At 40.8% G+C, this 22,247-nt stretch overlaps 5 protein-coding genes across 5 annotated transcripts; 1 reads left to right on the top strand and 4 right to left on the bottom strand.

Annotated features, from left to right (window-relative positions):
- Positions 1-1,228: 1,228 nt before the first annotated feature.
- LOC103701380 (UPF0496 protein At1g20180-like) lies at positions 1,229-2,299 on the top strand. The gene has a single exon (XM_008783418.2). The coding sequence runs from the start codon at positions 1,229-1,231 to the stop codon at positions 2,297-2,299; it is 1,071 nt and encodes a 356-aa protein (XP_008781640.2).
- A 2,699-nt stretch (positions 2,300-4,998) lies between these two features.
- LOC103701222 (citrate-binding protein-like) lies at positions 4,999-6,116 on the bottom strand. Its single transcript, XM_008783212.3, has 2 exons — positions 5,737-6,116; positions 4,999-5,582 (listed from the first exon to the last, which is right to left on the bottom strand). The coding sequence occupies exons 1-2, from the start codon at positions 6,004-6,006 to the stop codon at positions 5,196-5,198; spliced, it is 657 nt and encodes a 218-aa protein (XP_008781434.1). The 5' UTR covers positions 6,007-6,116; the 3' UTR covers positions 4,999-5,195.
- Positions 6,117-8,293: 2,177 nt separating this feature from the next.
- Positions 8,294-9,704, bottom strand: LOC103701381 (citrate-binding protein-like). Its single transcript, XM_039133909.1, has 3 exons — positions 9,492-9,704; positions 8,541-8,795; positions 8,294-8,452 (listed from the first exon to the last, which is right to left on the bottom strand). The coding sequence occupies exons 1-3, from the start codon at positions 9,702-9,704 to the stop codon at positions 8,294-8,296; spliced, it is 627 nt and encodes a 208-aa protein (XP_038989837.1).
- Positions 9,705-12,626: 2,922 nt separating this feature from the next.
- Positions 12,627-13,607, bottom strand: LOC103701382 (citrate-binding protein-like). Its single transcript, XM_008783419.3, has 2 exons — positions 13,279-13,607; positions 12,627-13,182 (listed from the first exon to the last, which is right to left on the bottom strand). The coding sequence occupies exons 1-2, from the start codon at positions 13,546-13,548 to the stop codon at positions 12,796-12,798; spliced, it is 657 nt and encodes a 218-aa protein (XP_008781641.2). The 5' UTR covers positions 13,549-13,607; the 3' UTR covers positions 12,627-12,795.
- A 7,101-nt stretch (positions 13,608-20,708) lies between these two features.
- On the bottom strand, positions 20,709-21,806 carry LOC103701225 (abscisic stress-ripening protein 1-like). Its single transcript, XM_008783214.4, has 2 exons — positions 21,589-21,806; positions 20,709-21,193 (listed from the first exon to the last, which is right to left on the bottom strand). The coding sequence occupies exons 1-2, from the start codon at positions 21,739-21,741 to the stop codon at positions 21,011-21,013; spliced, it is 336 nt and encodes a 111-aa protein (XP_008781436.2). The 5' UTR covers positions 21,742-21,806; the 3' UTR covers positions 20,709-21,010.
- Positions 21,807-22,247: the final 441 nt, after the last annotated feature.

Genomic DNA, 22,247 nt, shown 5'->3' with positions numbered 1-22,247 from the left:
AAGCAAGGGTATTAATGTAATAATTTCAAAGGGAAGGCCTCTTATTTAGAACATATAGCAAATTTAAATACTTTGAGTCTTTGACATGCATGAGTGTCGGTCTTTTTAGTGAACAATATATGATAAGGGCATGAAGGTGACTAAATACACAAAGTAGAGGGAACAAGGCTATGGGACAAGGAGGGATGTTTCATGAGATCCAGGCTTAAGGCTTGCAAACAAGTTGAAGTAAGCTCTTCTCAGGGTATGATAATAGAGGGGGAAAAAGTTGCGAATAGCCGGCACAAAACTCGGTTGAGAAACCGCCTTTTAGGGCCTTTATAAGGTTCGGGATCCAGAGATCACCATACGAGTTGGGGAATGCAAGATCTTTTTCTTCGAGTTCTCATGAGAGGAAGGCCTATGCTTGACTAAGAGAAATTTTGAACATCATCTATAGAGACCTTTGCAAGTCTTATCAAAGCAATCATACTTTAAGATGTGGGCACGGTTGAGGACCTCCAAAATAGCCAAAGGTATGTACTTCGGATACTTAATTTTTTGCTCAATGAGCTTTGGTGTTACTATTTTCTTTTAAGGATATGGAGATCATGATGACAATAAATCTCATGTTTGATAAAATTTTCTCCAGTCCTATGTTTTGTCAAGTATATTCAGTTATCAACATAATAGCTTTTGTTTAAGTAAAAGACATCTTTACATCGTAAGCTTTTCTTTCTATAAAGCCATGAGTAATTTATTTCTTCAGCTTAAATCATTTCAATGATTGTCTAAGTAATTCCTTCCTCTCTAAAGATTATTTCATCATCTGTCTAAGAAAGAAAGTATTTATATAGAAGTTACACATACATGATTATATTAGTAACAATTTTTTATGATAAAAAGAAAGCCAGAGCATGAGATATAGTTTTATTATCAAATACTCAAAGAACACTTTTAAGTGGAAAAACAGGATGCAAAATTAACCAAGTTCAGCAACAAGATAAGAAACTGGAAACCAATAGATTCAGAGTAAGCCACCTGAGGTGTTGTTTAGTCAAATCAATTCAGTTAATTATGCCAAATATTTTCAAGGATTAATGTTATGATCTTTTACTAGGTTAAAAAAATAAGAAAAAAGAACACATACATAATAAATACTTTTTTTACAATTGAAAGGCAGTAGATGAAAAGTTAAATTTGCATTCTAAGATGACAGAAATCATGACATGATGTTCATCGATCTAACATGACTTTCTATCTTCCTGTTTTTTTACTATTAGATGGAGAGAAATTTTCAGCCATTGACAAAAGCATAAGTGTCAATAAGGAGTACCTCAATGCCTTACGAACGCAATCCTATGTTGAACTCACCACTAAAGCACAATTACTTGCAAATGAACATTCAGACACTCCAAAGTCCAATAACTACGCCATGGAAACACTTCTCAAGCCAGATCAAGATGCCATACCCTCCCTTCTGGAAGCACCGATCTTCACAAAAGCACAATCAGATCTCAAACTCCTGATCTCTAGCTACTTCGAAACCAGTGCTGAAGCCTCAAGAATATGTGGACACCTCTTAAGAAGCATCAATGAGACTCATTCCCACTACCAACGTATCCAGAGAATACTTAAAAACTTTAGTGATCACTCCCCTGCAGGCATGAAGTCCACAATCTCGGAACTTGATTCATTTGCTCTTCTGAGTAATCCATTCCCCAATCCAAGTCAACAAGATTTCAAACTAATCCACGACCAGTACTCCTCTATATTGCACCACCTTAAATTGAAGAGAAGTAAAGTGGCAAGGAGGATCAAACTAATAGAGTGCATCAAGAAGGTGTCTGGGATTTCCTTAACAGTGGTTTGTGGAGTGGTTGGACTGGTAGCCATTGTTATAGCAGTGCACTCTCTCTCTGGGTTTCTTATGGGACCTGCCCTCATGGGTCTATCCCCACTTCATCTGAAAAAGAAGTTTTCAAACCTGAAATACTTTCAGAGTAAGTTTCTGAGGAAACTTGATGATCAACTTGATGCGGCAGCAAAAGGGACTTATATTTTGAACAGGGATTTTGACACTATGAGCCAGCTGGTTGCTAGTCTTTATAATGAGGTCGAGCACTATAAAGCAATGATAAGGTTTTGCCTGGAGAGGAGGGAGGATAAGTTTCCTCTTCAGGAGGTGATGAAGGAGCTTAAGAGGAGGAGTCAAGTGTTTAAGCAACAGGTCGAGGAGCTCCAAGAGCATGTCTGCTTGTGCCTGGTTACAATCAATAGAGCTAGGGTATTAGTGATCAAGGAAATTTCTGCGGCATAAGTAATTTGATGGAGAAAAGTTGGGCATCTATAACACAACAATGTATCATAACTCATAATAACACCTTTATGTAAAATATATCTATGTAAAGAGCAGTCATGACCATTGTCTCTGGTGCTCTATCAATTTCCACATCTAATTTTCTATCACATGATTGCAGGATACGATAACTTAGGAACCTTTGAAGATGAATGCGGTTATGAACTTTTGAATTGATTGCACTGGACTTGACAACCATTTGTCAACAACTGTTAGACCTAATACACTTCTTGGTGGCCTCTAAACTAGTGCACCTCTCTCAAGGTTTAGAGGGATGGATAGAATTTCTCCATCTACTGATCACTGAAAAATGAACTGAACTCAAAGTTATAGCTGTTGAAGAAGTTCTCCCGCATTCCTAAAGTAAACCAACAACTGAACGGGCAAGCTGAATGATGGTGAAATAGCAGATAAGATTGTGGGAATGAGGTTCTTCCTTGGAGCTACTTATCCTTGTGAGGTAAGATTGATCGCTTATTGTTTAAGAGTGTTAATACGTTGACTTGTTAGGGCTTTTGTAGCCACCAGCCCCGCCCTCAATCTCCAGAAGCCAATCTGTGTCGTGGTTTGATCTCCAGCCCCGCCCTCACTCCCCAGAAGCCAATCTGTATCATGGTTTGATCTCCAAGCAACATGCTTTCTACTGGATTTACGTATTCACTCTTTACCTCATCTACCTGGATTGCAGACAGATGTCTAAGAATGTCCAGGGTCTATACAGTGACCCATAATATATGAGATATATCTTGTTGGTATTGATAAGTGTTATGCAACTGTTGTTATGTCAATGGTGTACTCCTGTTGGTTTTTGTCGCTAAAGTAATTCGGATGGTGTCTGACATAAATTGCATCTTAGACATTAATCATAGGTATCCTTCCAAACAATTCAGACTCTTAACGTGAGACTCTGTTCCAAAGCTGATACCATTCATAGAACCAGTCAAATACACCACCATAAAGAATTTTTCAAAATTTTCATCCCCTTATATCAAGGGGTATCATAGACAAGCAAAGATCAACTCCGACCTAAAATTCTTATGTTCAGAACATCCGAAACTGTTGTTGAAACTTTTCATACTAATCATAATAACAAAGTTATCTCCTATAATACTCATAGCTCTTCCTAATTTTCCAACAACTATTTTGCTTACGCTACACCCAAAGTCGAATTTATCAAGACAAAGCAAACAACAAATTCGATATTTCCTTTTATTTTCGATACAGAAATTCTAGATTTCCTTTGAAACACACGCCAAGGGCATGAAATTTCATAACAACAAAGATCACACGTCGATCCCCAAAATCTACTTCAGAAATTTCAGATTCGGGAGGAACTCGTCATGATAAATGATTTCATTTATGATAAAAAGAGGGGAAAGCGATCGGGTGACTGACCTGGGTAGAGGATGGCGAATGCTACACCATTTCAGCATTCGGTTGGAAGACAAAATCTTAATGACAGGCAAGAACCGAGCCTTTGATAAAGATTGCACTCGTGATCGCAGATTTTTTTGGGGGCCACCGCGGCAGAGGTCTGGCGGAGGCGCCGCTGGGTCGAGCTCCGAGCTCCAAGATCGGAGTTCTTGGGGCGCCATTGGAGGATACTTCGGATTAGGAAAGGGCTGGCGTTGATGGATTTGAGATTTCAAAGAAAGAAAGGGCGAGGGCAAGCGCGAAAAGAAGACGGGACCATAAAAAAAATTATATTAACATCCCTGGTTGTACCAATGCGCAGATATAGCCGACCTTTCAGTCCCGCATTGTATTGGACAAAATTGAACTTGACTCCCTAATTCGTTGTTTTCTATTAAACAGTTTCTAACTCGCAAGTTTCATAAAAGGTTCTCTAGAAATGGAGCTAGAAGTGCAGACTATGGAGCACGGTAAAAATAAAATATTGAGATCCTTAAATAAACAATATACTATTTGTTAACCTTATGTTCCAAGACCACATATGTAGTTAGCAATCAAAAATTTTAGCAAAAATTATTTATAAGTTTCTAAATAGATGGTTAATAAACCATGCCTCCTTAGATTTCGGATGGTTGTAGAGTCGCTAAATCTCAAAGACCAAAGTAGAGCATGATGGTTGATGATGCGGTCTAGAGATAGCTGTAAACAATTCCTGATTTTAAGAATAGCAGTCACCATAAAAGGTTGAGAAAAAGTAGAGGAACAAGTGAAAGATGAAGAGCCATGGACTCTAATTGATTTTTTGATCGCAATTAAATTAATTACAAATGTATTAATAGATTTCTAGTTTAATCATTTGATTACTTTATACTTCCTAAGTTCAAAATTTCACATAATGATGACAAACAGTTTCGATTTGTCTGTGAAATAAGTGGAGAAAAAAATATTTTTCTCTCCCTATATGAAAGTAATTATTAGTCCAAATTTCTAAGTTAAAAATTCCACATTATGACTGCATCATTGCAAGTTTGAGCTTTGATTCCTAATAGAGATTGCAAAAAGTTTGAAATTTTTAAATGAAAGATTTACGAAAAAAGTATTTCAAGTTCCTAAATAGATGCCTACTTATCTAGTTATTTATGATCCTAAATCGCAAAATTTGGCATGTTTCTGTATTTTTGTTTTTTCAACTTTTAAAAGTTCTCTGCAGGACAAGGGCTCAAGAAAATAGATGCTTGAGCCATTGATATATAAGCACTTGATATAATTTTGAACTAACTGACTCTGCTTCATATTACTTGGTATGGCATACACCAGATCTCTGGAACCATAGGTCTATTACAGGTACTTGTTCACTCAAGTTTCTTAGGGGCTCTAATATAAACTCCATTTGACTGCACCCAGTTACTAAGATCAATCTGATCTCTCTGTTATGGGAGCTATTTCACTCATTCTTCTTCAGGACTCTTATATCCCTCCACCTTGATTCCATGTAGTTACTCGGATCAGTCTGGGTGTAAACCCCACACTTGAAATCAAACGTGCTCGATCCATTGCCCTCCACCTCCAGCTTCTGAACACCATCGATGAAGACCGTCAGCTTATTAGCATCCACATCATGCACCACATTTACCCTCATCCACCTATTGTAGATATTGGACTCCACCAATGTCTGCGAGTCGAATTTAAGCTGACCATCATAGACCTTCAGCATCAATACAGTAGCTGGACCATCTGATCGGTGGATCTGCATGATCGATGTGCCGGTGGTGCCATTTGGAACAAAACCATATCCTTCAAATTGCCACACTCCAGATGAGTAGTCATAGCCCTGCAACAAAGCTCAAGAGATGAGAAGATACACTCTAAGAACTACTCACCTTGTAAAATTCAGGTGATGACTTCAGAGTGACACTTTGTAGTACTGCAGACTTCTGATCCTAGTTAATTGGTTTATTTGTGGTGAGAGAGCATTCAGCCATTACCCGAATTCGAATCTCGGTGCGAGGCTTGGTAGTGCTATCAGGTCGAAGCGGCTTGTCGGTCGAATATACCCACATCCTATGAACTCCATTGATATCGCTGTAACGGTCTTCTAGAGGTAGATTGTATGGCTTCTGCATCTCAAAATTATGTTCTGTTAACTGAACAGCAGTGAAACCATCGGTGGGATCAGCGTTGCAGAAGAGATGGCCATCCATGAGAAGGCACGAGGAAGCCAAGAAAGACAGAAGAAACCAAGAGGATGTAGCCATTCTTAACACTCTCTGAAGGGATGAATAGACTCTGGTGCAAAGGTTAGGAAGGAGCAAGGGGAATATATAAGAGAGATTTTGGAGGGAGAAGAGCTGCCGATTAGATGCCGCACCGTTTGGAATACGCTTTGCAAGTGCCTAGTAGTCAACAAGGAGGGCTCGCACGTAGCTGGAATTTTCTTTGAAGGCAGGTTTGAGGCTTCCCTTCTCATGCATGTTATGAGACGCTGGCTTTTTTTAAATAACGTAAAGTGGCCGGCAGGCTGCTCGGTTACAAGGAAATGGGAGGAAAGCGGATAAAGTGAAACAGAACTCGATTAGAGTTTTAGCCTCCTTTGAGTGGGAAAGACAGTGAAACTGGAAGGCCGGATTTCCACTGCTCGTTTCGGTAGAGAAGGAAAATAATGTTTTCCCTTTCTTTAATCTAATCTTGAATTCATAAAGAGCTTGTAAGAAAATGGAGGTTAAAAAAAAAAGCAAAAAGAAGGAGAAAAAACCAAAAAAGACAATTAGTTGCATTTTTTTTAATTCAAAGTTCCATGGTTAGGAGTTGGGGTATCATTTTGTGAAGTACTGATGTCAAACAAAGTTAAGAAGGAAATTTTATTTAGGAAAAAAAAAACTGCTTTATTGTACCCTTTTCAACTTTAATAAACCATAATGCCCCTGCCCTCAGAATAACTTATAAGCTCATTTTATCATGTTTCTTTACTCGTACCATAAATGCATCCATGACTAACATGCATGCGCTAAATTGTATTATAGATGCATCCATCATCAAAAATAGAGGTCTCAAAAATTTCAAAACAGACTGTTTCTAATAAAAAAAATTAAATAAAATGGATTTTTTTTTTGCAAAATTTCTAACTAAGAAAGTAGTTGGTGGTAGCCCCTGTTTTTTTTTTTGGATTCTCCCTAAGTTTGTGCTCCAGTTGCCGGAAGGCAAAAGCCACCTTAACTAGACTTTCCATGTCCTTAAAGAAAAAAAAAGAGCAAGAAATAAAAGAAAAAAAAGGGGACTTTCAACGCCCGTGGCGTGTGGTAAGATCCAACTCAAATTGAAAGGACAGCCCACCAATCTGCATGATCTCTTGACCGGCTGGAGGATTGAAAGTCTTCTTTGGCCAAGAGAACAGGAGACCAACTGTTTGCAGCTATCCGTTCTGAAATCTGGAGATAGAGGAATGCCAGGTTGTTTCTCAGAAAGAGTGGCTCGAATTTGTGGTACTTCAGAAGATCGTTCACTCGTTTCATATTTGGAGCATATCTGTTCCAACAAAGCTGAAGATGACCACCACAACTTTTGGGGTAGACTTCACAGTCATTGGTGCAGTCCAATTGTGAGGATCAGTGTGAGCGTATATTTAGTCCCACATCAGTTATTCGCTAGATAGATCTTGGGTATTTATACAGGATCAAGGAACCCAAATAATATCTTCCAGCTAGTTATTTTGGGTGAGGTCTTGAGTTGTTACAAAGCAGTTCCGGCCCATAATCTATGTAGACTAGGGGACACTGCAGCACGGATCCACTAGGCTGACCACAAGCCGATCGTCATGTTTATGATTAGATTTGAATGGATTACGGGAGGTTATTCATTGGGTAGCCATTTTGGGTGAGGTTTGGGTTGTTATACACTCAAATTATACATAATAAAAGCCTGGGGGCAGTTTCACCTCCTAATTCCATCAAGAAAGATCTTTTAATTACCTCAAATAATAACGATAATAAATTTCTTATTCACTTGCATTGACTAAACACAGCATGGCAAATTACAAAACCACATAAGCACCTATAATCCACATCAGCATTGAGAGCAAACTGCAATTTTTTGTAGGCCATTTTCTGAAAGAATTGAAATTATAGCCACAAAATGTCTTAGCGTTGCTCCTTCCGATATCATAGATCAAAATATCATGGCCCAACTAATCGATACAGTGATACCTTGTTAAGTGGCTTTGCTGTGGACAAGATCTATTCTCTCCTTTATTTAAGACCTTTATAGTAACATCCAATAATGAAACCACTTCTTTCAACACAACAGCGAAGAGGAAGGGCCGCATAATAAACAAGTGTAGACATAATAGCTAATTAAACAAGGAGGATGAGACTAAACTAGCTAGAATCTTCCACAAGGCTATAGTTCTTTGATGGAATAAAATTCGCATATCACTGCATCCCTTTGCTTCAATTATTTTCACATTGCATGATGAAGCTACACTCGAGAGAAGCCATTCTCACATCACAACCATTGTCTTCTCAATGAAGTGGCTCCCATGCTCCCAGTTCAATCAGGTAACTTCAGGACTTTGATATGCTTCCATTGGGATTCCATGAAGTAGGAGCTGTCATTCTGGGCGTAGACACCATACTTGAAGTAATGCGAGGCCCCTCCACGGTCATTCACGACTAACTTCAGCGCCCCATCGATGAAAACCTTAACCAGCTTCGCACCGATATATATCATGGATCACACTTTAACTTAAAACCATCTGCCATAGATATCATCAACTATGACCTGGGACCTGTAGTACATGAGTGCACCATTGTAGACTCTCAGCATTAGAGTTGTAGCCGTCCGATTTGCTCCAAAAACTTGCATGATGCACACACCGGATGTTCCGCTTGGGACATAAGCATGCCCGGCCTTCAAATTGCCAAACTCCAGAAGAGTAGTCATAACCCTTGGAGAGAAAAATAATCAAGAATATGATCAGATTAGCAAGTCTTGGATACAGCAGCTCCATCTGAAATGGTTTAGTATTATACTGGTGCAAATAATATTTTTGCTGCAGAACAAAATGCAAATAGCCTAAAATGTAATTGTGAATTCATTGAGTTATAGCTGGATGGTCCGTTGGTTTGACCCACTTGAGCTGCTTGACCTTAAGATCAAGGCTGCAGCAAGTTACTAACTAGGATTATTTACAACAAAAGGAAAGAGGATGAAAAGAAGTGTAGAAAAATTAGAGAAATATCTCATATTTGATTGACATTTTAAAAAGAGAGATAAAAAAGTAAATTTTTTAAAGAAATAAAATTCTCACATTTTATGAGAAAGAAAAATCTATTTGGGACATGCAAAAGTCTAATTCTCATCGACCAGAAAGTAGGATAATTTTTTTCCCAAAAGGATGCTTAAGCTTTTAAATGGAATAGATAAGGTCCACCTTTTATTAAGAGCCTACTTTCTCAGAAAAATTTTATAAATTTCTAAGCAAGTAGATGCACAACCAAATATAGCTACTCTGAAACATGTCACTTTCTCATAGTCAGCCAAATATGTAAAACTACTTTCTCAGATATTATATACTCAAGCATTAGCTTTCTAAGAAAAATATTTCAGTGAGAAAAAGGGTTTTCGCGAACCAAATAAGTATGAGGAGATAAATTTCCCATGCGAGTGTACTTGTTAAGAATGAGTTTAACCTTGAGGAACTAACAAAAAAGAGCGGAAGCAACGTGTTAAGACTTTGTGCACATACTTGTATCCGAATCTCAGTGCGAGGAGCAGTGTGGCTCATCAGGGAGTGGGGCTTGTCGGTGGACAGGACCCAGAGCTTGTGGATACCATTGATGAAGCTGTATCGCTCGCTTACAGGCAAGTCATATGGCTTCTGGATGTCAAAGTTGGAGTTGTTGAGAGGGAGGGAGATAAAACCATAAGTTGGGTCAGGTGGCCATGCCTCCACAGCCATATGGCCATGGAATTGAAGAACCACCAAGAACACTGGTACTACTAAAAGAGCTAAGTAAGAACTCATCTTTCTCTTCTATGCAAGCACAAAAGAGCAAAAGAGCCCAACTTGGAAACAGGCAATCCTCATACATTCACTTTATATAGACAAAGGATTAAGCTCTTATGTTGGAACCCGGGACCCTTGCTTAGATTTTAAAATGGAGTTGTTGGAACGCCGGTTCTCTAATTATAATTCTGATCTCATGTGCTGATTAGCTCCATTGAAAGTTGTAACCATAACTCCATACATAATACTAGTTGCTTGACATTCTAGGTTTCTGTTTGTTAGCATTTTAAGAGTCTTCAAGGTTGACAGCTTGAATTTCTTTTTACCACTTTCTGATTCATATATAATTCTGCAAAATGATTAATAAAAAAATTACTAGAATGAGTTTTTTTTTTTGGATGAAGAAGGAGGCAAAGCCACCCGGCTTTTATTAGAAAAGAGAAGTTTACATAAACTATTTATAAAGGATTTGTAAGAAAGAAAAACACAAAAGAGCAATAAAAATCTTTTACAAAAAATAATGGCTTGTAATAAGTAGACTTGTTAAACTATTCAACAAGCTGAACAATCTCAAAGATCTCTGTATCTTCAGTGTGCAACTATATAAACTCTATATCCTGATGTGAGTCAGCATTCTTCTAAAAAGGTAATTCAATGTCTCTCAATGTGCGGCGCCAATGTTGTGAGATTATTCCAAAGTTTTTGATGAGAATCCAGCAGCTTCTTTGAAACATAGGTACTTTCAGCTGAAGAAAGTTTGACAAAATTTTCTGCAAAACACAATAGATAAAACTTGATTTTTTTAAAAAAAATCGAGTATTTTACTCCTTCCATATTTTTCAACAGATAGCAGTAATCAACTAATCTGCAACTCTTCTCATTGGTTGTTGGATTTTTCTATTTCTCTATTTGGTCCATAGATCACTAGTGCCGGTACGTCATCCTCTCAAATTTAGCTGCACTTTAATTATTGTCCATAAACTACGGGCAAATAGGCATCCAATTAGTAGTTGGGAGATCGTTTTGGTTCTTTTTCCACACAGCACACATCCCTCACTAACATGTCATCCTTTTTCAGCAAGAATCTCTTCTGCATGCAGTCGATTTCTAAGCGCAGGCCATATAAAAATTCTTGTTTTTTTTGGTAAAGCTACCTTCTATAAGTTGTTATAAAATAATGGAATGAGTCGAATGACTGCAACGAGATTTCAAACAAAAGATTGTTTGCAAATTAACTAGTGGCATTACAAATATTCAATTGGAGAAATAAGATGAGTATACAACGTAGTCCCTGATGTAATGCAACGGCCGGCAGCATAAATGCTATAAGCTAATTAGAGGCGAGAAATGACCATTAGGAACAAACAATTTAACTACTTGGAGGTTCAGTTAACATTTAACAACACGAACACTTTCTTAAGAAAGAGACGCACCTAATTTATTTACATCTGTAATCTATGAAACCATGACCACGACACGAATCCCTACGTCCTCTTAACACTACTGTTGACCTAAGGGTTAACTCAATAGCACTCTTTGTTTATTATATCCTCATTTGTGCTACAATTCTGATGCTGCATTTGCTGCTGCTTAACTGCTGCCTTTGTCATGTTCCATCTGTCGGTATGTGGGATTGTTTTGAATCCAACTTCCTGGGTCTGCTTCACAATCGTCGTATCAACCATCCTTGGATGGTAGAAGAAACGCTATGATGGCAGACATAACCATATTTTTTGTTGCACCATCTTAGTACATTATTATGATCCATAAATTTTTAAACATGAAGATGTTCCTATGAACGTTTTAATCAATAGTGCCGGACTTGACCTCCCCTTTCTCAGCAACAATTGGACCTAATTTTGCTTCGTGGAGGCCTTCAAATCACTTATTCTTTTTTATGTGGAGTCTTATATCTTTTTTTTTTTTAATAAAGTCTAAATAAAGCCTTTAGTTTAAAGACCTAGCCATGGACTAATCTGGTTGGTTTCTTTTGGTTCAATTGCAACATTTAACCACCCCACTCACATCACTTCTCATGACTTGCACTTCGATCGACCAGACTCGCATCAAGGTGGGTCGGGCGTTGAGGATGTCACCAAGACATTCTACGCCATTGCTTTCAACCCCATGGCAGATCTTGCCACATTTTGTATTTGGGGAGAGGGGTGGTCGCCGTGATTTCAAGAAGACGGGGGAGAGACGGAGGAGAACGAAGGTAGTGCTATTGTTTCTCTCAGGAACTTACGTGAAATTATTTCATAAGTTGAGAGAGAGAGAGAGAGAGAGCCGCGATGGATTCGAGGAGAAGAAGGCAAGGAGAGGAGGAGGGAGATGGGAAGGGAGAGATGGAGGTCCCCGTCCTTTTGGGATCTGATCATCATTGAAACTCGTGAAAATTATATATCGGGTCTAGTTTAACCTTTGACAAGTTCAAAGCTCCTGGGATACTACTTTCAAATTTATATATATATATAGGGATCTTGAAGCAGTCTCAACCAAGAGAAGTGGACTCTAGAGTCCCTAATTAGATGTTTACTTAGTTACCCTAATTCACAAGCATAAGCAAGTGTAGTATAGAATATTGATTTTTTTTTCTATATATATATTTTGGCCTCTAAACTTGATGGTTTATATTCCAACAAGTCTCTAATTCTTAGGTTTCGTGTGAAGGCCTATCTCTCCCTACATAAGATCATAATTTGGTCATATTTTACTCTTTCTCATCTATATGGTCGTAGCCGTCCTAAATCTGATTTTGTTCCTCCTTATTTTTGAGAAGAATGATCCAGACCAGTTTCTTTAAAACCATAAAATTTTTCTTCAACTACAGAACGAGCACTTAATTTGTAAGCATTTGATATAATATTACACCGATTGGTGCCTCTTGATATAATTTGGTATTGCATACATGGTACCGTTAGAATCATGGCTCCATTACAAATATTGCTTCATTCAAGTTCCTTGGCACTCTTAATATTACCTTTGTTGATAACATTTGGTAATTACTAGGATTATGATAGCTAGCTCTATTACAAAAGCTACCTCACTCATTTTTCTTAAGGATCCTTATGTCTCTCCACCTGGATTCCATGGAGTAAGTCGAGTAATTCTGGGTGTAAACTCCACACTTGAAATTGAATGTGCCTGGTCCATTGCCCTCCGCCTCCAACTTTTGAACGCCATCGATGAAGACTGTCAGCTTATTGGCATCCACGTCATGTATCACATTTACCCTCATCCATCTATCATAGACGTAAGGCTCCACTACTGTCCATACATAGTTTGTAAGAAGACCACCATAGACCCTCAGCATCAGCGTAGTAGCTGGGTATGTTGATCGGTGGATTTGCATAATATTCGTCCCAGAAGTGCCATTTGGCACATAGCCGTAGCCTTCAAATTGCCATGTTCCAGATGAGTAATCATAACCCTGCGACAAAGTTCAAGAACTATTGATGTCAAGAAATCTGACACTGTTATTTGTTTTGAGGAGAGAGAGGGAGAGAGAGAGAGAGAACATTCATACACGAATACGAATCTCGGTTCGAGGCTTTGTCTTGCTATCCGGCCGGAGGGGCTTGTCGGAGGAATACACCCACATCCTCCTAACTCCATTGACAAAGCTGTACCGTTCTTCAAGAGGTATGTCATATGGTTTTTCCATGTCAAAGTTCCTTTCAGTTAATGGGACGGCTGTGAAACCGTCAGTGGGATCACCATTAGAGAAGCGATGGGCATCCTTGAGAAGGCAAAAGGAAACCAAGAATGCCAAGAGAAACCAAGAGGAGAAAGCCATTCTTTGTGCTTTCTAAAGGGCCCTGTGTTATGCAATGGTGAGGAATGTTTCTAGGGGGATATATATATATATATATAGGAGGGATTTGCCGGGGGTGAAGCATTGGCCACATTGAGTGCACCATTTGGAAGATGCTCGTGAGCACCTTATGGTCAAGAAACAGGGACCGCATGTAGTTAAAATTTGTTTAATGACGTAGTCTTGATGGTACTCCTATCATTTCTTAATGTGAGGAAGAAGGTGCTTCCTTCTACCTAATAATGTTGTTTAGGCGAGAGGTTTTTCCTTCTTCTGATTTCTCAAAACGACAAAAGTTTATTATCGTCAGAAATATTAAGTTTTCTTGTGCTGACTTCAGTGCAAAAACGTAGAGACTCGCTCTGTTTGATTGCGACCACATGTTTTGGAAAATATTCAACCAAGATTATCAATTAATTAAAATATTACGTTAAAATGGTTTGTTATTAGATCATGTGTTAGATTCACCAAATACATCATTATTAGTATACTCTTTAATTGCAGCTGCAGCCAAATCCTTGGATGCCGTCCATGGAGTCCCTTCGGTATTCTGCCAAGCGTAACTTAGCACAAAGAGGTTTTCTGCTCCGTCGGGTTGATTGGGATTGCACGGCGGCTGCTTTCCGCTCGGGGGGCCTTGAAAGGAGCGTGACGCTCGGCTTTTTACCCTTAGAAAATCCATGGCCCTTCTCTGTCGGTCCTCCTTGGAATTTAGCAGGGTCACTTAAAACTTGACATGGTCAGAAATTAGGGACCAACTTATATTGGCATTATACTAATTTACAGCAACAATAAAATGTTAATCAACTTCGAGAGATCAACATCTTCACTTTCAATGCTTGCTATACATTATAACATGTGTCGGTTTTGATTAGTGTAGAATATCAGCAGTTCTGCTAGAATCCATGAGGTAAAAAAACTTGCCTAGAAATTATCAGAAATGATTAACTACAAGAGATGATTTTTTTTTTTGGAGGTAAAATGGAGGAAGTAAGATACTTTCCCCATGAAAGTTTATTATATAAATTGAGATATGTGCACATAGGGAGTCATAGAATGGAAGGTACGTACTACGATGGAGAGGGAGTGGATTTGGGTGTTTCCACCCCTGCACATCGCCCTGGACGACATCACAGAAACGGGAATAAAGAGGAACTGAACCGGAGAGATCTTGACTTCATCGCTCCTGGCATGTTGCTGCATGGAGATGTCTTATCAAAGTGTAAATGCCTCATAGAGTAATTACCTCGATAGGATGCGAACGTTCCCTTTCATCTGCGACTGAAATCCCATCAGCCTTGTTCGAGGCTGCTCGGTTCAAGGGTGGCGCAGGTGTGGCGCTTGCGAATTTTGACCGTTTGTCTTCCTGAGATGATTTGAAGCTTATATATCTTCCAATGAATCTGGTCAGTAGAACAAGGAATTAACAAACAAAAGTAAAACTTCTGAGAAGTTAAGAGAGTAAATAGTTTTTGAGGAGAAGTGTAGGATTATCTGTAAGAGTCGATACAATTTGTTTGGAGGCTCCCTGAAGGATAAGAAGCTACAGAGTTTTTAAGAAGGAAATCAGCACCTCAAAATTGAAATTCTGAGCTTGCGGTAGCATTCTTGGACTCTTTAAATCCCGCTGCACTCACATAACTGGAGAAATCCATTTCAATCACCTGCTGGGAAACTTGGCTTTGAGTACAAACACTTACACTCATGACAAGGTTGCAGTAATACCTGACGGCCTTGCTAAGAAACCTATTGATAATTCAGTAGAAGGAATGGAAAAGTTATGTATTGTCTCGGCATTGCATGCTCTCGAAAATATTGCAGATAATAGATTATAATCTTAAAACAAGGCCATAGATTATATATGTTAAGACCTTCAGATGGCCAATGATGTCAGGCCTAATTTACAACTAGAAAAATTAGAAAGAAAAAAAAAAAGCCGAGCAGTGTACTAGTCAACTTAACAAAGCTAACCAAGATAAAGGAGAACAGACTGAATCAGACTAATATATATGGATATTGTTGTTGGAAACTGGACTCGGGGGTGACCACTGGCTGAGAAAGAGAAGCTCCTGAAGGTGGTGCGTTGGCGAGCTGCGTCCTCCGGAGTATCTGCAAGAAGCCGGTGGCCAGGGTTTCCGGCGCCGGCCCTTCGATGCTTAAGTCAGAAGGAGGCTTTCGTGGATAAAAAGAGAGAGTACATTGTATGTAGAAGTCAAAGTCAGAAGTCCCCCCGTCAATGAGTTGTCGTAGATGGCCTGAAATTTTGGGCAGGCGGGAGGTCCGTGGAGATCGTGCGCATTTAATTGCTGACAATCGCTCAGGCGGAGATCGCAGGATTAGATCCCGGATGAGAAGGAGAGGTTTGCTTCATCCTTTAACTGGGTCTTCTTCGGACTTAAGGCCGATTGGGCTTAGCTTAGCTGAGATCAAGGCCGCAAGGCTGTGAGCTCTGAGATCGGGCACCTTTGAGGTCGGACGCCTCGACAATTGCCGCCATTGCGCCCGTCGTCACGTGCCGGCGATGCATATCCACGTGTTTTGGGACAATCCATTTTTCTCCCAACAGATATACACACACATATACACACAAAATTTTAGTTTTTTAATTGGAGTTTAACTGAATATGTCATTGCAGATCATTGCGTTCCTTCATCTATTGTTCATTTCCTGATGCAGCTAAACATGAGACGAACAATATTAACATCACAAACATCATTTCCCAGCTTAGACTTAAACAGAGGGGCTTCCATGCTTCCAGTTCAGTCAGGTAACTTCAGCACCTTGAAACCCATCCACCAGGATTCCAAGAAGTAGGAGCTGTAATTCTGTTTTTAGACGCACATTTGTAGGTAGAAGAGCAGCGGATTGTTAGTTCAGTGGCATTAAAGATTTCCAATTAATTAGACAAACAAATTAAATATTGTAGCTAGTTTCGATCTATGAAGTAGCCGCCGAAAGTCTATAAACTAATGATAGCTGGCTGCTAACCATTTGAAACAAATGACCAAAGCTACATCCATGGGAAGTATACTTTCTCTAGTCACCCTTAGTTTTAGTCAGCTCCGTGCTTTATGAACCCGTGAATGCAATACCAGGCCACGTATCCTCCAGCCCTGGCTCCTGACACTGATGGCTGATAGCGAGATTCCTGAAACTACAGAAGCCTAAGGGTTAATTTATTAGAGGCCAAAAATTTTTCTACCTTTCTACGTTTTTATCGTGTTATTGCGCCTTCTCCAACTGCTCCCTTGTTCTTCTTCATTTATTAATATTTCTAGGATTTGCACTCCAGTATGCTTCAATCCTTCAAGGTTGTTAATGCAAATATGGATGATGTTAAATTCTTCAAGGTTTAATAACTCCCTTTCATATAGCCTGAGTGTGGATACCTGATAACTCCAGTACCCTTTTGCTCCTTTGATAAACAAGCTTATCCACCATATTTTAGGTGTACTGAGCGATTAAATTGGATAACTTCAAGTTATCTACCCTTTAGCCAGCAGCTATATATGCTACACACAGCTAAAGACTCCCAAACATGAAATATAGTAAAAAATTATTTCTTAAGTCCCTAAATAATTTTTTAGTTATTTTCCGAAATTCTTATTTTTCTTATAAAGTTAGTAGAATTTGCTGAACTTTACATGGAACAAGTCATGGCAGTATTATTATTTTGAGGTCCCTAGTCAGGCATTCGATTATATGGTGATCTCTGATTCTCAGGTTTTATGTAAATGCCTCTAGAGCTCTTCGATGAAAATTTCTATCCACAGTCCAAACCTGAAACCTTTTTTAAAAAAAGAAGTAGCGTCATTTTCCTTCAAATTTATAATTTCTCTGTACTGTTTTAGAATATGGAGCAAAAGAGATCGGGAATTTGCCATTAGGTGTTGTTCCTTTGAACTTTGAAGCTGTATGTATGTCAAAGTGAAAGCCGTCGCTCTTTGCATCGATGTTAGCAAGTTCTCAAATGAAATAGATTGCTTGTCTTTTCTTTTATTTTTTTAAAAAAAATTTGATGTATTTTTTCCACTCTTTTGTGGAAAAAATACGCTGAGTCAAAAGTTTCAGACTGAGACAAACCATGCTGGCACCTAGGGCTGTTAACGAGCCGAGCTGAGCCCGAGCCTCCGCAGGCTCGGCTCGGCTCGTTTCACCAACTCCCCGGCTCGGGCTCGGTACCGAGCCCAGTATTGGGCTCGGGCTCGGGCGGCACAGCTCGGGCTCGGGCTTGGGCTCGTGAAGCTCGTTTGCCCGAGCCCGAGCCCGAGCGGCGAGCCCGAGCCCGAGCCCGAGCCCGAGCCCGCCCCATCCCCATCCTCGTCCCTGTCTCCGTCGACCGTCGGAGAGAAGAACGAGCAGCCACCAGCCGAGCTCGGTTCCGACGGTTCGTCGGAGAAGAATGAAGGAAGGAAAGAAAGAAAAGAAGAAGAAGAGAAGAAAGAAGGATAGAAAGAAAGAAATAAAAAAAGAGAGAAGAATGACTCACCTCGTCGCATGCGGCGGCCGCCGGCTTCTGCCGCGAGCACCGCCGGCACGGGCTTCGGCTGCAGGCACGGCCGAGGACGCCACGGGCGCCGCGGGCTCGGCCGCGAGCGTTGCCGGCCGCGGCCCGACCCTCCCGTGCGAGGGACTTCCCTCCTCTGTCGCAGTCTCGCCGCCATCGCCGGTGGAGGAGTCGGCAAAGAGGGGAAAAGAGAGAGGGAGAAACGGAGAAGAAAGAGGGGGAGGGACAACCCTATCCAGTCTCCGATCGAAACCTCCGGAACCGAGCTCGGCATCGGCGGCGGAGGAGGAAGGCGAGAGGGGAGGGGAGGGACGCCCGGAGGGGAGGAGGGGAGGGACGCCCGGAGGGGCCGGACGCTTCTGGAGAAACCCAGAACTCAGAAGAATGGAGAAGAAAAATAAAAAAAAAGAGGAGGTGGGACTAATTAACAGATTGGGTTTGGGTTAACGGGCTAAGTCCGAACCCAAACCAATCCAATTCGATTTTGGAGCCCTCTTTTGGGCTCGTTTGGGCTCGCTCGAGCTCGGGCTCGGGCTCAGATTTAAACGGGCCTCATTTTGGGCTCGGGCTCGGGCTCGTTTAACTAACGAGCCGAGCTCGAGCCGGGCTTTTACCGAGCCGGGCCCGAGCCGAGCCCGAGCAGCTCGGCCCGTTGACAGCCCTACTGGCACCTATGAAATAGCCCAATAGTAGGAGGTCCTTTTTTCCCAACAATAAAAGAAGGAAATAAAAAAGATAATGAATAAATTAAAGTATTCGACCAAGCTAACAAAGAAAAAGGACACTAGACCAGGAATCTTGAGCTACAACTGTTATTCGAAGGAAGCAAAAATATTATTTAGATTTCTTAGTTGTTCATCCATATATACTGCACCACAGAAGTTTCTCCAACGACCAGTAATTAGTAAATTTACCCCATCGTGTAGGCAAAGGCAACAATTATGAGGTCAATAACCTGCATCGGCTGCAGGTCGGAATGGATGGAATGCATGTTTTGCTGATAGCAACGAGTCCTGGCCTGCAAGTAGCTTCACTTGCATATCTTTTGAATATGAACTTCAATAAGTCTACTCGTTGCTGTGGAAATAAATAAAGAGACGTTCTGGGTCCAAAAAAATAAAAGCTCAAGTAAAAGAGTTTGAATCTTCTCCCGTTCTATTTTCTTTTCAGATCGCATCATTCGCCACCCACTACGTTCGATCTCATTGATCATGGTGGAGCCATTTCAATGCATTTGCCCTTGCCGGATAATGATGGTTGCTTCAACCAAAAGGACGGGCATGCAAAGGGCATTGCATCCCATCAATTACGCATGCGAACGCGAAGATCGAGTCGGGATCCTGGTGCGCGTTTGCAACGCGTAAAACTGGCCGCACGTTCACCGGGAAAAAAATAAAAAAAAAACACATCCCGACGGCCACCACGTCATCCAATCGAGAAGATGAACGGTCGTCAAACATTCAAAGACGTCACGCCAAGCAATGCATCCACAACCAATATTGCTACCTGATATTTTTCTCATATATATATATATATATATATATTATTGTTGCTGGAATTTAGATCCGGGGGCGGCCGTCGGCTCAGAAGGAGGAGCTCTGGCATAAGATGGGAGGTGGCGGTCCGTCGACGAGCGGCGTCCTCCGAAAGACCTGCAAAAAGCCGGTGGCCGGGATTTCCGGCGCCGGTCCTCCGATGCTTAAGTCAGAGGGGGCTGATGTGAAGAAGGAGGGAGAGAGAGTGCTTTTTAAGATCTCAGAGTCCAACCCCTTACAAGGGTGAGTGGTTTTTCTTTTATAGAGAGGTATAGATGTACCTGCGATGCGACAGGGCGAACGGGTTACCGTCATGATTGAGTACGATCGTGTGAATTAATGTATTACCGTGGGAGATCAGGCCGGAGTCAGTGAGTCGTCGTGGCTGATCAGACGTGCCAAAGTAGTTCAACTATCTACCGTGGAGAGCTTGAGGTCCATAGATGGCATTAATTGTTGAGTGAACCGGAGATCAGTAGAAGCCATGCGCCTTAATTGTTGAGTGAACCGGAGATCAGCAGAGGCCATGTGCATTAATTGTTGACGGTGGTTGCAGGGCATGGCCCCTAGTTGAGCTGCAGGAGGATGTGACCGCAGCGGGTGGATGGTATGGTCGGGCTTCCGAGGTCGAGGATGTCGAGGTCTAGTGCTTGGGTGGTGCGTCTCGGAGTCGAGCGTCTGGTCAGACGTCGGGCCTGGCTGCACGCCTTCAGGTCGGACCCTCTCAGGCACGTGATGGTCATGTATCTATGTATTTCGAGACAACTCATTTTTCCCCCAATAATTATTTTTCTTTAAGCCTCTTGAAAGAGTTAGATGTTGATGTTATGACATCAGTAATCTAACACATTTTCATGAAGGTTTTGTCGACTATTCTATATTTGTTTTATCAAGATCACTATTCCCGGACTGATGACCTGGAAACTAAGTGGGGGCCAAGGGATTTGGCATATACCAAATTAGAAGATGCTCTATCACATTATCTTTTGTGACTTTTTTTAAACAAAAAAGGAAAGGGGGCCGGAAGCCCACCCGATTATTACCAAAAAAAAAAAAAAATCATTAACTTCTAAAAATCTCCAAACAGTGAGGTCATGGTGTCGTTACTAAAGCAGAGCACCGTCTCAGTTTTAATACAAAAACCCATTACAAAAAACTTTGAAAAGGAAAGGAAATCTTCAAGAATAAAAATGCATCCAAATATAAACAGAGCAACTTCACGCCACCAAAATATAAAGAGCCTACACGACAAGGCCAGAACAAACCGGCACTTATTTAGGTGTCAGGCTGTCAGACCCAAATACATCACCCTAAACACCATGTCAAACCATGTCACGCTTACATAATATAGAAACAGAATGGGAAGATACATAGATATAGGGAAAGAAAAGTTCCATCCACTCTAGAAGAGGTGATGATGCTTCTTCCCATGAGATTCCTCAGCTTCCTCCTTGGCTTCCTTCTTCTCATGGTGCTCATGGAAGGCATACCCTCCGCTGCCCACCGCCATGGCCGCAGCCACCTCCTCCTCTATCTTATGCTTGTGTGCATGCTCCGGATCCTTCTTGGCCTCATGCTTCTCATACTGAAACATTGGTTGTGATAAAATCACAAACAAAATCACAATGTTTAATTACCAATCGATCTCTAGATTTTGATATGGATAAAGTGAAGCTTAAAAAACAAAAAATAATTATAACCAAATTAAGAACAGTGTTGTTTTCTTAACATTATCATCTTTCATTTTCTATTATACCAAATAATAACAAAAAAGGCCCGTTATTTCCGTTATAACATTATCATCTTTCCTTCTTTTGGTGGACCCCAGGAGTCGTGGATACATGTCAAGCATGACGAATACCAGTCTAGATTTTATAAATCTTCCTCTGTACCCGATGATCAATAACACAACCCACAAGACAAGAAGAAGAATGGTATGGTGCTCTGCGGGAACAAGTTAAGATGTGAGATGAATAATACCAGAGCGAAGGCGCCGGCGGCTGCCGCGCCCATCTCGCCGAGATGCTCCTTGTGCTTGTGGTGCTTCTCCGAGTACTCCACCGACTCCACGGGCTTTTCCTCCTCCTTCTGGTGGTGGAAGAGGTGGTGGTGGTGGTGCTTCTCCTCCGACATCGGTGATCGATTGCTTAAATTAGGCTGTGGTGATGGTATATGGTAACGAGGGAAGGGTAGGGAGGGGGTATATATAAGAGGGGAGGTGATGGGACCGGGACGGATGGACCGTCCTGATTTGCGGGGATCACGGATCTGACGCGTTTTTCAGTTTTTATATAAAAATTAGTTAATTAGTGGCTAAGCAAATCAGATTTATTTTATATGTTGTTAATAGATGATAAGGGAAGACTTGCTTGAGCGTGGTGGGCCCTCGTTTCTTTTGACCTTTCTAATCTTGTGGTCCGTCAAGGCGTGTGAATGCTATTGCCGACGCCCGCAGTAACATAAAACGCATAATGTAGCATTAATATCGAGTCACCAAAGTTCAGTACATTCGATGCGCATATATTGCATATACTGTTATATATTTAAACATAGTTTTTTATTTTTGTTAGGTAGGGTTGCATGTGCTTTATTTTTTTCTTTATCTTGATAACTCTAAGACCACGCATGCAAAAGGTAAA

Source organism: Phoenix dactylifera, chromosome 14, assembly GCF_009389715.1.
Source record: "Phoenix dactylifera cultivar Barhee BC4 chromosome 14, palm_55x_up_171113_PBpolish2nd_filt_p, whole genome shotgun sequence".
Lineage (NCBI taxonomy): Eukaryota > Viridiplantae > Streptophyta > Magnoliopsida > Arecales > Arecaceae > Phoenix > Phoenix dactylifera.
Note: the sequence above shows the minus strand (reverse complement) of the source record. Positions and strands in the feature narration are given on the sequence as shown.